We start from the raw sequence: 15,823 nt of genomic DNA on the forward strand, positions 1-15,823 counted from the left end.
AGCCCTGGGCTTCCAGATTTCAAGAGGTCACGGCAGACATTCCCAGACCCAGGGGAAAGCACCCTCGGTTCGTGGGGATTTCGGCATTCCGGCAGCAGAAGCCCGAGTGCCGGCCGGCAGCCGTGGCCCCGCGGGGGGCCGGAGGCCGCTGCCCCCCAGGCCAGGCCAGGCCGGCGGGGGCCGCCTCACGGCGCCCGAGGAGGGGCCGCGCCGCTCCCGCCCCGCCCACCGGCCGCCGCCGCGGGCGCAGCGCACCGGGGCCATGTCGGCCTCGCGAGCCGCGGCGCCGGGCCCCGGCGGCGGGGCGGGGGAACCGGAGCCGGTGCCGCTGCGCGGCCGGGGACTGGAGCTGGAGGGAAGCAGCACGCCGACGTCGCACCGGCTGCTGGCCTACAGCGATGCGCTGCTCTCTATCATCGCCACGGTGATGGTGAGCGCCCGGCCCTGCCGCGGAGCGGGGCCTGCCCGGCCCGGGTCTGGCCCTGCCGCGGGACCCGGGCGGGCGGCGGCGCCGGCGGGGTGGCGGGGCCGGGGCGGGCTGGCTCCGCGGGGAGGCGCGGGGCCCGCCGTTAGGCGTCGTGAGGGAAAAGGCCCCCGAGCAGCCGCAGCTTGGACCGGGCCCTCCGGACCGAGCCCGTGCGCGGGCCGTGGGCCTGTCTACCCGGCGCTTTCGAGGGGCCGTGTTCGCCCGTTCCCCCGGCCCCGCGGGGCGCCTGGGAGCCCGGTGCCGGCGGTCGCGGCTGGCCGCCCCCGGGCCGCAGCGCTCGGCGGGGCGGGGCGGGGGCGCGGGCCCCGTGCGGCGGCCGAGCGGCGCTGCCGGCCGCACCGCGGGCTGTGGGAGCGGCCCGGCCCGGGAGTATCAGCGGCCACCTGAAGTTTTCCGGATTTTAATAAAGCTCTCCGTAAGGAAAAGAATGCCCTGTACTGACGAGGTTTTGTTTTTTCAGATTTTGCCTGTGGCTCACACAAAAATACATCCTGATCAGGTACCGTACGTCTTCTGTTTTGCTGTTTCCCCTGTCTTTGCAACTACGTGTAACATCCTACTTTTGCACCCCCACTTCAAGTTCCAGATTTGCAACGCTAAAGCCAACAGAAACTTCCCATAGGGGGAGGAGCTGTGGAACTTGACGTGAAGAACTTAAATACTGAAGATCTGTGTAATCTGCAGAAGTTGTGGTGTAAAGCCTGAATGAGGTGTATAATGTAGGCCACAGATTTATCTAGTCACTTTTGAATGCGAAATGAATTGCCTGTCTGACTAAAACACCTTTCAGAAAGCCTCTGCTCGTTTTGGTAATACATCCTCACATAGAGAAACCACTTACATAGTGCAATCTAAATGCTGGTTTTAAGATTGGGTTAATAATAAATGCAATCAGAGTAAGCAAAGGTGGAAATAGAAGACTAGAGAAAATAAATTAAATCTGAAAAAGCCAGGAATGTTAGGAAACGTAAATTAATAAATTGAGAAAGTACAAGATTTTGTTTAATCAGGATTTATTTTTCTGCTGTTATAAACACATATAGATGCAAATATCTCTTCTCATTTAGTACAGGAAACTCAAGTATGATCCCTAACACAGCAAATAGCCACATGAGTCTGTTTAAGCCATTGTGGTGGTACATGCAAAATCTGTTGTGGTTAAGCCTTCCTGTTCCTTGTTAACAATCATCACACGAAAACCTGTGTGATGCTTCTACCGCAGAAGTCAGTGCTAAGAAAAAAAAGGACCATTTTGTGGCCAGCCCTGCTCTGAAATGCATTGTCACGTTACCTGTGTGATAGAGAGTGTGTGTAAATGGATCACATTGGGAAGCCCTTTTATAGATTAAAGAGAGATGTTGGTTCATCATAGGCCACTAACTACACACTTCAGCATACTCACAGGTGTCTAATAAACCAGTTCCTCTGCATGGCAGTGAAAAGATTGTTGGAAAAGAACAGCATTTTTGGCAGGCATTTTCAGAAAGTCTGCTACATGACTGCATGCCCTTCGTCATTTGCAGATGTTGCTAATAATTTCACAATGTAACATTTACCTTTCATTTCTCTGTCACTGGGTGTCACTTTCTGTTTCAGAAACTCGGTGAAAGTATTCAGCAACTTCTTCTCGCAAAAATTGCAGTCTACTTGATGACCTTCTTAATAGTCACAGTGGCATGGGCAGCTCATGTAAGGTAGGAACACAGTATTTAACTCCAAAGTTAAAAGTATTGTTTAAAAGGACAGGAGGTAACATTTCTGTCTTGCTGATGTATTTCTGAATTGCCTTTTGTTGGGTAATACCAAAAATTCATTGTAACGAAGTGCTACTCTAAGCAGTGAATAACTGTATGCTTACACCACTGACACAGTGATACAATGAAAACCAAGCATTTTGTATATTTTAAATGAGAGTTACTCTTCATTTTACTTCATATTCTAGATGAAATTGAGCTTCTGATTATGCTGCAAAAGCATGACTTTGTATGCTACACAAATAGGGGAATATTTGCGTAGCTGATGTAGTACAGCTGGCCTAAAGCTTGTCTTAGTCCTCAGCAGTGCTTCTCACAAAATCAATAGTGATGTTGCAGATGCTGCATTTTATAGAGCTGTGGTCACTGTCACCTGCCCCTGTTGTGGTAGTTAAGAAATTGACATGCAGGCATCACAGTGGAATTAGGGCAGTTTTTGTGTGAATTACGAAATTTACAAATGTTACTATATTCTTTCCTTAATTAAGTGGATTGACAGCATTCTAATAGAGGTGTGCAACCTGTAATTTGATACTTGAAGCTGGTACTTCACATCTAGTGCTCTTACTGCATTGCTTTTCTTTGCATAAGTAAATACTAAGGCATATAGCCTTTGAATAGTTTAGGGTTTGGTGGAGGGCGATTGGTTCTATCGTTTCTAAGAGACACTTCTGTGGTTCTGGAGTTTCAATAACAAGGTGTGGGGCAGTTTGGAAGAAAAGCTAATTTTTCTTTGCATAATAAGAACTACATTATATCTTCAGTAGAAATAATTTTAAGCCTTAAAATTCTGAAAATACTGTGGCCCTAACAGCGTGAACTTGTCTCTGTTCTCTCAAGTAAAACTTAGAGAAAATCAGAATTAATAGCTCTTTACAATGGCATATGAGACAAAGAAAAATCTGAGACTCTGAACATCTGCATCTGCTCTGGAAGATCTGTGCAGTGCTACTGCAGGGCTCAGATCCCTACACAATATTGCTTCCCATGACAAGCTAAAAGTCAGCCTTTTAGCTGGTGCCAGTGTGTTTATTTTGGCATCAGAGTATGAAATGAACTTGTTGATGTTCTCGTGTGAGCAGTGAACAGTGACTGCTGGTGAAAGTCTGCCTTTGTTCATGCTTCAGAAGCGTTTGCTTGAGCAGCGAGCACAGGCTGTGAGTCTCCAGTTAGTTCTGGGCCTTGCCTGTGTTTAAGTAAATAGGCGATTAATTGTCAGTTAATGATAGTTTTCATGTGACTCCAAGCCTTGTGCAGCTCACTAGCAGTTTGCTGGCTGTCCGGTCCCCAGTTTGCCAGGTGGCAAAAGATAAGAGTTGTTCTGGAACAAAACTGCCATGGAAGAAGGCAAACCAAACCCTGTGACTTGGCTGCATTTAATCCTGTAGTGAAGTGGCAAGTCCTGCAGAGAATCGTCATCAACTCCTGCTCTCAAATCATCCCCGTATCTTCCATTTTCCAAGGAAATATATCAATTTGTAGCTCACTGCCTTGTTAGGTTTTTGGTGTGTGACTCAATCAGAACTAACATCTGGATCACTTCTTCACAGATTAATTGGCTGTTAACAACAGTGAAGTTTACATCAAAGTTTATATATAAAGTCAGGTGTAGAGGAAGGATAGAGTGGGGGTAGGGGGAAGCCAGTTTGCTACACCATATGCCACTTGTCCTTCAGATAGAAGTGAGGTTCTTAATAACTACTCCGTAATTGAACTTGACTGTTTGTATCTCGTTTTTCAAATTTTTCTAGCAAATTACTGCCATGTTTGAGCCAATGAGTTTTGGTAGACCTGCACTACTTGCATAAATTCTGGAGGAAATTAAATCACATTCCCCTATAATATTATAAAAGTGCAATTTTTATACAGTGTTGTAAAACATTTTGGGAGATGGCTTGTTCATGATATCTTGCCTTGCCTTGCCAGGTTGTTTCAGGTGATAAAGCTTATAGATGATGTCCTCGCTCTTCTAAATCTGGTGAGTCTTGTCAGACACGCTGGATGTTTGATGAGCAAATACAGGTCACTTTTTCTTAAGTCTGTATGTACATGTCCAAAAGTTTCTAAATTACATAGCATAACTCTACCAGATTTCCAAGTCAGGAAGATACAGAGAGCTTGAATTACTCCTTGCCAAAGTGGATGATTGATAACTAACTTGCTTTTAACTTCTGCATGGTTTACTATAAGTCAAAAGAAGCTCTGCAACAGGTTGAAGTGAAGGTCATCTGAGGGAACTGAAGAGGCACCTATGGCAAAAGCTTTTTACCTCTGTTTATCTCTGTCCAGCTGAACTATCTGTCCTCCAGGCTTAAGAAAATGAAATGCTATGTCTTTTGCGGCAAAAATATCTTAAGTGTAGGTTTGATTTACAGTTACGTTTTCAGTCATTTCTTTGTTTAAGTTGCTTAGAAAGTCATTCTGAAGCTTATTTGAAACAGAGGATTATATGATCTTTCAAAAACTGCCACTGAGGGACCAATCCTGAATCAGTGTTCTGAGCTTTACACTTGCCTAAATCTTATCTCTTAAAAACTCTTCATTTATTTGAGTAAGTTTTTTAACCCTGTAATATCTTGGTTACTAATAGTTGTAATGGGATGCTGCAATGGTGAACATATTCTTGCTCTCAGCTTTTTTTTTTTTTGCGATATGGTTTAAAATTCTGTTCTCTGACGGTGCAACTACACAGTTAATTTAATTTTGGTAATAAAGATACTGCATTTAAACTCCATGGGATAACGCTACAGGAAATAATGCTAGGAGACTAGCTTAAGGCATGTAATTCTTATGTAATGTAGCTTTTAAAGCAATGCATTTCTTTGTGCTTGATGTGGTTTTTTTGTTCTTTTTTTTTTAATTGGATTTTTTATATATGAAATATTTGTCATCAGAAATTAATGTTTGTGACCAATCAGAAACAGCTCTTTAGGAGGTGTGGTACTTTTGGCATTGCTACTGTAGAAAGAAGTCTGTTAAGAACCATACCAAACTTCTACCCATGGTATTGCTAACAAAACTGTAGTGTTTACTAAAATAAACCTGTACAGTTTGGATAGCAAACATGGAAGATGTGTACAGAACTAGCCATTTGTTACAGTCAAAGCTCAGCAACCTCAGAAATGTGGGGTTTTTTCATGATACAGCACAAGTATTTGAGCTGTTTGTGTTCCATTACCTGGACATGTCTTTAATGAGGGAATTCTCTGCTTTGTCTTTAGTGCTTCAGTACACTTCTTTCTTTTTTAGGCTTGTATGATGATCATAACTTTCTTGCCATACACAGTAAGTACTTTTCTAAAATATATTTTTAAATTAGAAAGTTTTTTTCTTTCTTTAATTGGAAAGACTTTTATCAAAATATTCAGAAACCCAGAAAGTGTTGTTACAATATAAACCCTGAATCCATTGTAATCGTTAAGCTTTACTTTTTAAAAATTCACGAGGACATGTTATAACCTTCAGTCACTGCATGTTATAGACCTGGCAGAAAACTGGTATGCTAAAAGAGAACTTATAAACATGGAAAGTTATCGTTTCCCATGATTTCTTATAAAAAAGTAGCCATACTGAAAAATGTCAAAGTTGCCTGATGAGAATTTTGCATTTTGTAAGGGAACTAGCTGTGTTTCAAGCTCCTCTTTAGATGACAGAACATTTTCCTTTTGTAATCTAGACAGGTTTTGGATTAACTTTTGACTTAATTCAGTAAAGTTCATTCTGGCAGCCAAACATTCATTTTTGAAATCTGTGAATTTGATGTTTTGCATAATTTCTGGTCAGATGACCTTTAGACCTTGCAAGAATATTTGCAGCTGAACACCATATTCACAGAACAAACCAGCAAAAATGCATCTTGACTTTTATTGTGTGTAGAACATATATATATATATATATATATATATGACAGGCACCTGTTTCTCTGTGGATATATCTGCATTATATATTAGTCTGCAAAGGATAAGGCTGTGGTCAATGAAATTACCTTTATTAGCAAGAGCACATACTTTCTACTTTGCCTTGAAGCTGAAATAATTTTTTAAAGTTGTCAATGTTACCCTAATACTACTTCCCGCTTTTTCTCCCCTCCTCTAATGAAGCTGCAGAAATTAATATAACAGGAGGCCATGGAGACAGAGAAATTAAAACATTCAAAAAGGTGTCTGCGTATTAATTTTCACAGCTATGAACATCTTGTCCACTGAAAACACTGTTAAACTTTGTGCTGAGCTGCAAGCCAGTCTGTAGTTAGTATGGAGACACAGCATCGGAGAGTTTTGGTGTATCAACATGAGAGCAAAGCCACCTCTCCAGATGCCTTTGGTTGTGATGCCTGCATGTATTTGTGGTTAGAAATTACATTTCATGGAATTATATTGAAATGCAAAGTCTTATTTAAGTTTTTGAGCTTCTATATTGAATGAAAAGTGCTTCCCTTTCTCTACTGTTATTCCTACATAGCTTCTTAATTAAATATTTCACCTAGTTTCATTTTTTTCTAGTTTTCCTTAATGGCCTCCTTTCCAGAGGTACCTTTTGGCATTTTCCTGTTCAGTGTCTGTGCTGTTGTCATTGGCCTTATACAGGTATTGGAGCTATCCATTTATGTTTTCACTTTTAAATAGATTTTCTTGAGTAGAGCTACAATAGCATTTTTCAACTATGGATATAAACTGCTAAATGTCTTTTTGTTTGTTTAGCATTCTTTTTCAAAGTTGTGCCTGTTGTGATAATACAATATCTGTACGTAAGATGAAAATTCGCATTGCCACTGTCTTGTGAAGTGGCAGGGCCTTAACATCCACTGAATAGTAATTCCTTTCCCACTCTTTAAGTATGCCTTGGGGAAACAGCAACTGATTTATGCTGAGGTTCTTACTGAGCCATGCAGCAATGGCTGAGTGAACATGGGCTTTTAGCCTCAGTCCAATGGCACTGGTTTTCTCCTGGTGCAGTGCCTTGTTGCTTTCTGTTCCTTATTGTGGAGGTCTTAATTCCTTTTCATATAAGATACATGGTCATGACAGGCTCTGCAGAGGAGACCAAAATCTTGACATGCAGTGTATTTTGAAATTTCAGAGTTTCTAAGACCAGCCCTCCATGTAGGAGTGGATAAGGTTGAAAGTGTTTTGGAATTTGTTGATTGATAGTTTTACAGTTTTATATTTTCATTACTGCATATATTGGTATGTAATAACTTCAGTAATTATCTTCTTCTTGCAGGCTGTGATAGTAGTATATGGATTCTATCACCCACATTTACTGAATCATGAGATACAGGTGTCTGAAAATCAGAATTTCTATAAACGTCGTATCTTAAAGATTATCCTAAGAGGACCAGTTTTATGCTTTTTAGCAGCCATCTTTTCTTTTTTCTTTATTCCTTTGGTAAGTTCTCCCAGCTAACTGAAAACCTTGATGCAGCAGTTTATAACAGTTGTATTATTTAGGACTGTGTATTAAAACAGTGAGTTCCATGCTAAATAACACAGACTTTATCAGTTGCCATCTCTGTGGGGTTGTGATCATGGCTGCTGTTTTGCTTTGAAGGTGTTGAAATCACAGATACCAATCCATAATTTGATCCATGAGTTTGGATAGTTTTGAAAGAATATTCTGCTACAGTATTAGCCTTACTTGCTTCGCCTGATTTTTTTTACTGCTTCTCTTCATTAGAAGCAGGTCTTCTAAGCTGTAACTTAGCACCTTGCTTATTAGAAGTCAGTGAGGTAATGTGAAAGGTTATATGAAATACTCATTACATTGCACCAGTGTGCACAAATTGAAGACAAGTGAATGTAATTGCTGCACTAATTCAGGATGTAAGAGCAAACAGAATAAGCAGAGCAAAGTTAACCAGCCTGCATCTTAAACCAAATGTTTTCGCCTAAGGCCTGCTCTTACACAGCCTTTTTCTCTGCCACCTTTATTAAATGGCAGTGAGTTGCTCCTACTTAACAGCTTTTATCTTTCTCAGAACCCTCACTTGGAACTGAAATCTAGTTTTTTGGATGTATCCTGAGCTTCCTTTCCTCTCTCTTGTTCTTTAGAAAAAGGTGGATTGAACTGAACTTTGAGAAAGATTCCATGGGAATTAACAGTATTTAAATAATCCCCTGATTTAGGAGGAATTGGGTTGCTGTTGATAAAAGGGACATTTACAAGTCCAAATGTGAAAAGGCCTAATTTTAACTGAAAATATGTTCTCCTCTTACACCATGACTTCCCTTTTCTCCCTCACCTTGTTTATTAGTGTATTATATTTTAATATTAATAACAGTGACGATTGTCTCCAAGTTGCTGTTGTGCTTAGACCTGTACAAAGCCTGTGAACCACTGTGATGTCTTTGGGACACAAGTAGTAGAATCATAGAATATCTCAAGTCGGAGGGGTCTCATAAGGATCACATGGGATCGTTCTCCAGCTTCTAAAGAGAAGGCGTTACTGAATTTTTGTTAGCTGAATTATTTCCCTTCCTGTTTTAGCTTGCTTCATTACTGGTACTAAATTAGCTATCAAAAAGCAGTATTAGTTTGCACATGCAATATTCAGGAGGTGCATGTGCATTTCAGGTGAGCAGTTTCCATGTCATAAAGTCAAGATTTGTTTTTCTCAATGTGATTATACCTAAAGATTGAAGTAGTATTTTCATATGAGACTTGGAAGGTAATTTATATTTTGATAACTAAATTTAAACTGTGTTCATTTTTCTCTCCATAGTCTTATGTACTTCTTGGGCTCGTAATTGTTTTTCCACATCTCACTCGATTCATTGCATGGTGTAAAACCAGGATTGTTGGTGAGTAACAATATTCATTGTATGTATGTTCAGGTATGTTACTAGGTTGTCAACATGTTATCCAAATGGCCTGCTATGAAGTAATTTTAGTTCTACTTCCATTTTCAGGCTTGGAACATAATTTTGGGGTTTATCGCTGTGCTTCCAAACAGTTTCTCCTTTGCTCCTTGGTTTCCCTTAATTTGTGACAAGATTTGTGTAAGGCAGAACACATTCAAAGATGATTTCTGAGTGCGAAACTTCTCTGGTTTGTCCTGAACATGCACATGCGTGCCCACACACACAAGTACATGAATGATGGCTGCAGGCCATCCATTCCTTTTCCCTCTTAAAAAGGGAAGGTGGGTACTGAAGAATATAGGAAGCAAGCTCTATGCCTGTATCGCTTTCTTCCCAGCAATACTGTATGTTCCCACATGTTCAAACTGGCAAGAAGAGCACCTATAAATCAAACTTCTTCAGGGTAATTAACTGTTTAGGGTGTTACATCTCATTAATCTAACTGCTATGGTCTAAAGGTCCTCACACATTGCTTACATCAGCCTAAATCGATGCTTCCTTCCCTCATGCTCATTGCTTATGTTCTTCTGCCCTCCTTGTGTCAGCACTAACAGTTGCACAACGACACCAACAGCCAGAGCTGCTCTTAAACTCTGCTGAGAAGGAAGTTGCCAGTGCCAAAATAAAGGAAAAGGTGGTAACATGCAACCTACTTGGCCAAAAGGTGGAGTGTTCCTCTTTGATAGCAATATAAACTGACCACAGAACTGCTGAACAGATCATGTCTTTGGACAGATCATGTCTTTGGCACAGCATCTGATCTGTTTAGCTCAAACATTTTGTTCAATTAGACCTTTGAGTCATTATTCACTTGGTGGAAACAGTCTGCCATACAGTTTAAAGGACAGGGCTTTTTTGTCCCTGAAGCACTTGTCCTGAATGCAACATGAGCTTAAGGGAGAGGCACAGCTGCTGAAAAAAGTGGAGTGACAGCTGTGTGAATGAATGGCACCCTCCCTTCTACAGAAATACTTTTGGCAGGTGGGAAGAAAGACAAAGGGAGGTCACAGTAGGTTGTTTAACTACTTTGTTTTATACCACCTGATTTTGTCTTTCATTAGTAAGCGTCTGAATTTGTTTCCAGGTCAGAGAGAGGAAGAAGAGGAACACCATAGCTTAGAAACCTTCACTTTTTACCTCAGTGAGCCTCTGAGTAAGGAACGGGTAGAAGCATTCAGTGATGGAGTCTATGCTATAGTAGCAACCCTGCTCATTTTGGATATATGGTAAGGCTTTGTGTTACTTCTTACACTTTGTGTTGTTAAATACAATACTAACATTTGTCTGTATGCAATATTTGAGGAAATAAAATTAACCAAACATTGACTTCTAAAACCTGCAGTGGTTACTTTAAGTATGATTTTCTGGAAAGATACAGAACACAAACAAAAGACACTTCTAATGCCCATATTTCAGCAGAAGTGATCATCCCTGTAATGTATATTGGGGTGGGGAGTCTTGAAGAAGAAAGTGTCCTTTTTGCTTAGTTGTGTTTTCAGATAAAGGGCTTTTATCAACAAAAGCTGTTTAGTCACTGTGGCAACTTTATTGCATTAACCTAAAGAATGCCAACTTATTTTCAGATTTCCTTTCAGATCTGATTTATTTGCAGAGCTGTTATTTGAAATGCTATTTTTAAGTTACAAATTAGAGAGCTATGGAGTGGGCCTCTGTTGTTCCTGCTTGCTCACAGTAAAGAAATACAGTTCAGTGTTGCTGCAGGTGTGTTTTTATAACAGTAATATGCAAAGAAAGTGTTCTCTCCACAGTGAAGACAACGTCCCTGATCCCAGAGAAGTAAGGGAGAAGTTCCATGGAAGCCTTCTTGAAGCTTTGAGTGAATATGGGCCAAACTACCTTGCCTACTTTGGCTCATTTGTAACAATTGGTCTCCTGTGGTTTGTCCATCACTCACTTTTCCTCTATGTAACAAAAGCTACACGATTAATGGAACTGCTTAACATACTTTCACTGGCTTTCATTGGTGGGCTTCCACTAGCTTACCAACTGACCAGTGAATTTGCAGAGAAGTCTCACAACGAACTAGAAGCCATTCAGGTCAGCTGTGTTATCACTTTCTTTGCCAGCATATTTCAGTTTGCAATATGGACTACAGCTCTCCTCCATGAAAGGGAAACTTTGCATCCTTTTGCTCAATATGGTGGCAACGAGCATGCCTTCATGTTTGCCAAGCTGGCTCTCTACCCTTGTGTAAGCCTTGGGGCCTTCTTTCTAACGTGCTTGTTAAGTGAATTTAGCACAGCAATTTTCCATCTTATGCAGATTGTAATCCCATTTGCTTTTCTTGCCTTGCGCATTTTTGTTAGAATTTCTTTAGCTGTTATAAAGTCCATGGTGTCCCTCTCCAGACGGAAGGCTGTACTGTCAGAAGAAGAGGAGGCATGTTTGTCTCCTACTGAAACATTGTCCTAAATTTCCATGTAGTGCATGTGAAGTTGTGGCATTAACTTCGGTTCTTCACATTATCTTCATGTGTGGATTATGTTGATCTAAACTAATGCCTGCATTGGGCATAACTGGGGGATATTTAATTTTTAGCTGGTCGTGCTTGAGACCCTTTTTCCAAAACCCATAACTGGAAACACTGGGTGAATAGGGGATACAAAGAAAAGCATGTTGCCCTTCCTTTAGAGTTACCCTTTTGGAAAAATTGCTGCTTGACATGTAACTGCAGTGGTGATTGATTAAGAACTGCACAGACAGTTGCCCAGCAAAATGCACTTTTCTGACATGTGGCCACATCATGGCAGCCAAAAACAGGTATAGAAGCTGATTGTGCTAATGTAACATAGGGAGTGAGATCTGGGAGACATGGAGACCTCTGGATTTCTGGATGGTGCATGGTGTTAAAACACTCGTGCATACAGGTTGCTGGTGCGGGGGGTTTTTTTGGTGGTTTTTTTTTTTTTTTTACTATTTGTTTAACGATTACAATGTCTTCTGCATAGTCACAAACTTGTGATAGCTTTTTGAAAACTTTTGTTGAATGGCTCTGAGTGTGAGTTTAGAAGGGAGTTGCAATTGTGACCCATATGGAGTCTTCCAGGCTACTTGAACACGAGTTCTTAAGGCACATCTGTTCTTTTAAAAAAAGATGGTATTTAATAAATGAGGATTCTTGTGGCTATGTATCCAAGGTCTGAACTAGCTTTAATATCTCCCAGGGAAGAGATTCAAAGAGCTGTGGGATTAGAGGTAAATTTATTTTCAGTTTTGAAGCAGCTGCTTATCTGAAATGAAAGGTTTTGATTTCTCAAGCTTTTTGTGTCGGTTTTCATGCCTGCTAAAAGCAGCATCCTTCTGTTATTCTGAAGGCATGATGTCACATTCAGAGAGCATATGAGATGTTCCTGCCTTGCCTAAGAGTTACCCATCAGGTAAGGGAGATGAGTTTTTCCCTAAGCAGAGTCTAACTAAGGGATCCCACAGATTTCTGAGACTCAGCAAGACAGCAAAAGAAACTAACCCTGTAGAAGTTCCCGTCTATGACATGTTGAATTTTTTTATGTGCAGTTTTTTCACACTTACCCTGCAGAGAACTGTACAGAAGAAGTGGGCAAAGTGATCTAGCCTCTGGCTGCTTTGGAAGCCTTTGCATTTCTTTTTGCAGAGCCATTAGTTTGTGTCTTGAACTGTCTTAGTGCCTGATAACTTTAATGCTGTATTTAAAGGCATTTGAGGGATTTCGTTGTTCCTCTAAAAGAAAAACTTAAAAATGCTGTTGCAAAGTATGCCTGGAGTGATTGTTAGTGAAAACAAATTCAAATATCTCATTTCAGTTGAGATCAGTCTTGAAAGCGCTTGTGCTTTTTGGTTTGAAGTACTTTGGTACTAGTATGTAATTGTTAGCATTACGTACTTCTTGTGAAAAAAGTATGTTCACATATTCAAGGGGTTTTATACCTGGTTGAAGTTAAATAACTTGCAGTAGAATTCTGCACTGTGTTGTGTATCACAGAGTTTTCCTGATATTTATTAAAAGCACTTTTAGTTCTATATGGTTTTGTTTCTCATATGCAGTGGGCACATAATAAACAGTGAATATGTGTATTTGTAATAAATTTCAATCAGTGAAAAAACAAAGCTTCTAGTCCTTTATTTCTGCTCTGCAGATGAAACTTAGATCTGATGTCTACAATTAAAATTATGTTGGAGATCTTTTTATTTTTTTGTCTTCAAAATCATCCCTGCCAACCTCTTCTATTCTGTGATTTTGTGTGAAACACCCAGACACTTTTAATGGTATGCAAAATATGTTGATTCTACTTCTGTGGTACTTGAAGGAAATGAGATCTGAAATTGAGTCTGACCAAGGAGTTTCACACAGGGGTGCTTTAAAGAGCAGTGAATTGCAACATAAAAATACTACAAGATACTGTACTGGTGTGCATTTTTCCTTCTTTTTTTTACCCCACTTGCAAGTGAGTAATCTGTTCTGCAGAAAGAACAATTATATAATTTTTTTGGCATGTAGTCAAGATACCATTATTCAAATCAAATTTGGTAGTATCTCAGAACCTAAACTTCAGGGCAAACTTGACCTGTGGTTTTGTATAAACAGGGTTGGCTTAGGATCATTCTGATAATTTCGGTAATAATTTACCAAACTGCAGAAACAAACCACATTTCAGAATGAGGCCTTAATCTGAATTGTGTGATTCACAGGTAGAAAGAACATTCCCAAATTTAACTGTACCTAGCTGTTCTTTACAGAATTACTAATGACCCCACAGGTTTTTGTCTCCAGAAAAATTAAAGTGAAACACTTGTAGTGATTATGATAATCCCAGAATCACAGAATGGATGAGGTTGGAAGGGACCTCTGGGGACTGTCTAGTCCAACCTTCCTGTTTAAAATAGAGATGAGTCCAGTCAGACTTTGAGCATCTGCACAGATGGTGACACCACAACCATTCAACAGGTCAACCTGTTAGAATGCCCAGTTGTCATTAGGGTAAAAAGAAGGGGTTTTTTTCCCCTTTTTTTCCCCACATAAAAGAAATTCCCTTTATTTCAGTTTGTGGCCATCACTTCTCACCCTGCCATTGGGTGCCACTGAGAGGAGTCTGGCTCAGTCACTGCTCTTCCCCATCAGGGATTCATAAATGTTGTCAAGATCCCCCCCGATGCTTCTCTTGCAGGCTGCATTGTCCCAGCTCTGTCTCTCCTTGTATGAGCATGCTCCAGTGCCTGTGTCATCTCCATTGCCTTTTGGTGGACTGGCCTTTGAATGTCCATGCCCTTCCTGTGCTTAGGAGGGGAGAGCTGGAGACAGCACGCTGGATATGCTTTTAACTAGTCACCTCCCTTGACCTGACCTGCCAGTGACAATGACAGTTTTCCTAAGTCCAGGAGGTTGCTGGCCACCTTTGCCAGAACAATAGTTTTAATTACATAAAATCTCCTGGAAGCAAGGAAGTAAAATTGCAGTAAAATGTTGCAGTAAAACTTCTCTTCTAATGACACTGAAATTTTTTGCCTATGGTACTGGTACTGCCAGTCAGGAACAACTGCCTCCTGAACTGAAGAGGTCAGGTTGGACAAAATGTGGTTATGCATGGTAGGGTACTTGAGAAGTCTGTTGTTTCTTAGTTCACAACTGTGATTCCATAATAACAGCTGTTTTGTTTGCTCAGACTGGTTGGCCTTGTTAATGGGTTCATGTTCAAGATTAATCCATTCAAGACTTTAAAAGGTGGTAACTGCCACTTGCAACACCGTCATCTTTGCCTTCCATTACAAATGGTGCTAGCTGAAAAAAAGACTGCTGAAGGATGCAGTTTCAGCTTGGAGCCTTCAGACTAATGATAAACATAGGGAGCTTAAAAGAGTAACAGTAACAGCTGGAGTTATTTGCAGAGACAGGATTTGCGTTTAATCACTGTAAACATTGTAAATAGTTGACTTTTTTCTATTGCATTTGAAAACAACTGAGTTAGTGCAAATAGTTCTCTTACAACTTACTAGGAACATGCTTCTTACAGTGACTCAACTTCCATACAAGTTTGGAGCAGACATAGTCAAAGCTATAGTTTGGCATCTGATTAACCAAGAGCAGCTCTTGCAATTGGATTTTTCAGTAAAATAAAGTCAGTCACCAGGAATTTTGAACTTGCTCAGTTTGATTTTTTCCAGTGTGAGGGTGCTTGACAGTAGTGTGCAAAGCTTAAATTCACTGTAGGAACTTGGTTTTCAGCCTTCAGCTTGGTAACCTGTGGGGTTAATCGGGATAGTGTCAGGCAACTGCAATCCATTTGTTTGTTGCTATTGAATGGAACACAGATAAATTGTGTTTGTGGTGAGAAGAAAACACACAGATCTCTTTTAATGCTTATAATTCGAGATTTTATTGCAGGCATCTGCATGATGCCATCTACTCCTCCTTTTCTTCTTCATGTCTGATGGCATAGCATCATGGCTTGTAGGCCAAGTCGCCTGCTGCATCAGTAGGGGAAGACCAGAACATTTGTTCTGTCTGTATATCATCAAAAGAAATGAAGAGCAGTGGTGATTTTTTCCTCAGAGCTTTAGTGCTTTTTGTTTAAATATCCAGCACAGGGATATAATTCAATTAATTGCTTAATTAAAAAACACTGCAAAATTATAAAAATCATAATCATGTTACGAATCATTAAAAAGGAGCACTTCACTGCTTTGAATAAATCAAGCTCAATCAGTAACTCAGTAAAGCACTTCCTCAA

General features: G+C 40.6%; 1 protein-coding gene across 2 annotated transcripts; it reads left to right on the top strand.

Moving 5' to 3' along the window:
* The first annotated feature begins 210 nt into the window (after window positions 1-210).
* Window positions 211-14,837, top strand: TMEM175 (transmembrane protein 175). Of its 2 annotated transcripts, XM_056325041.1 has the most exons (10): window positions 211-430; window positions 948-986; window positions 2,084-2,181; window positions 4,168-4,219; window positions 5,491-5,526; window positions 6,744-6,827; window positions 7,465-7,629; window positions 8,963-9,041; window positions 10,186-10,327; window positions 10,871-14,837. In XM_056325041.1, exons 1-10 carry the CDS (start codon window positions 263-265, stop codon window positions 11,532-11,534), a joined length of 1,527 nt encoding a protein of 508 aa, XP_056181016.1. In that variant the 5' UTR covers window positions 211-262; the 3' UTR covers window positions 11,535-14,837. The 2 variants fall into 2 exon arrangements, with proteins under 2 accessions (XP_056181016.1, XP_056181017.1); XM_056325042.1 differs by lacking the exon at window positions 4,168-4,219 and having other exon boundaries at window positions 332-430.
* The last annotated feature ends 986 nt before the right edge of the window (window positions 14,838-15,823 follow it).

The sequence above is a fragment of the Falco biarmicus genome, chromosome Z (assembly GCF_023638135.1).
Source record: "Falco biarmicus isolate bFalBia1 chromosome Z, bFalBia1.pri, whole genome shotgun sequence".
Taxonomy (NCBI): Eukaryota; Metazoa; Chordata; class Aves; order Falconiformes; family Falconidae; genus Falco; species Falco biarmicus.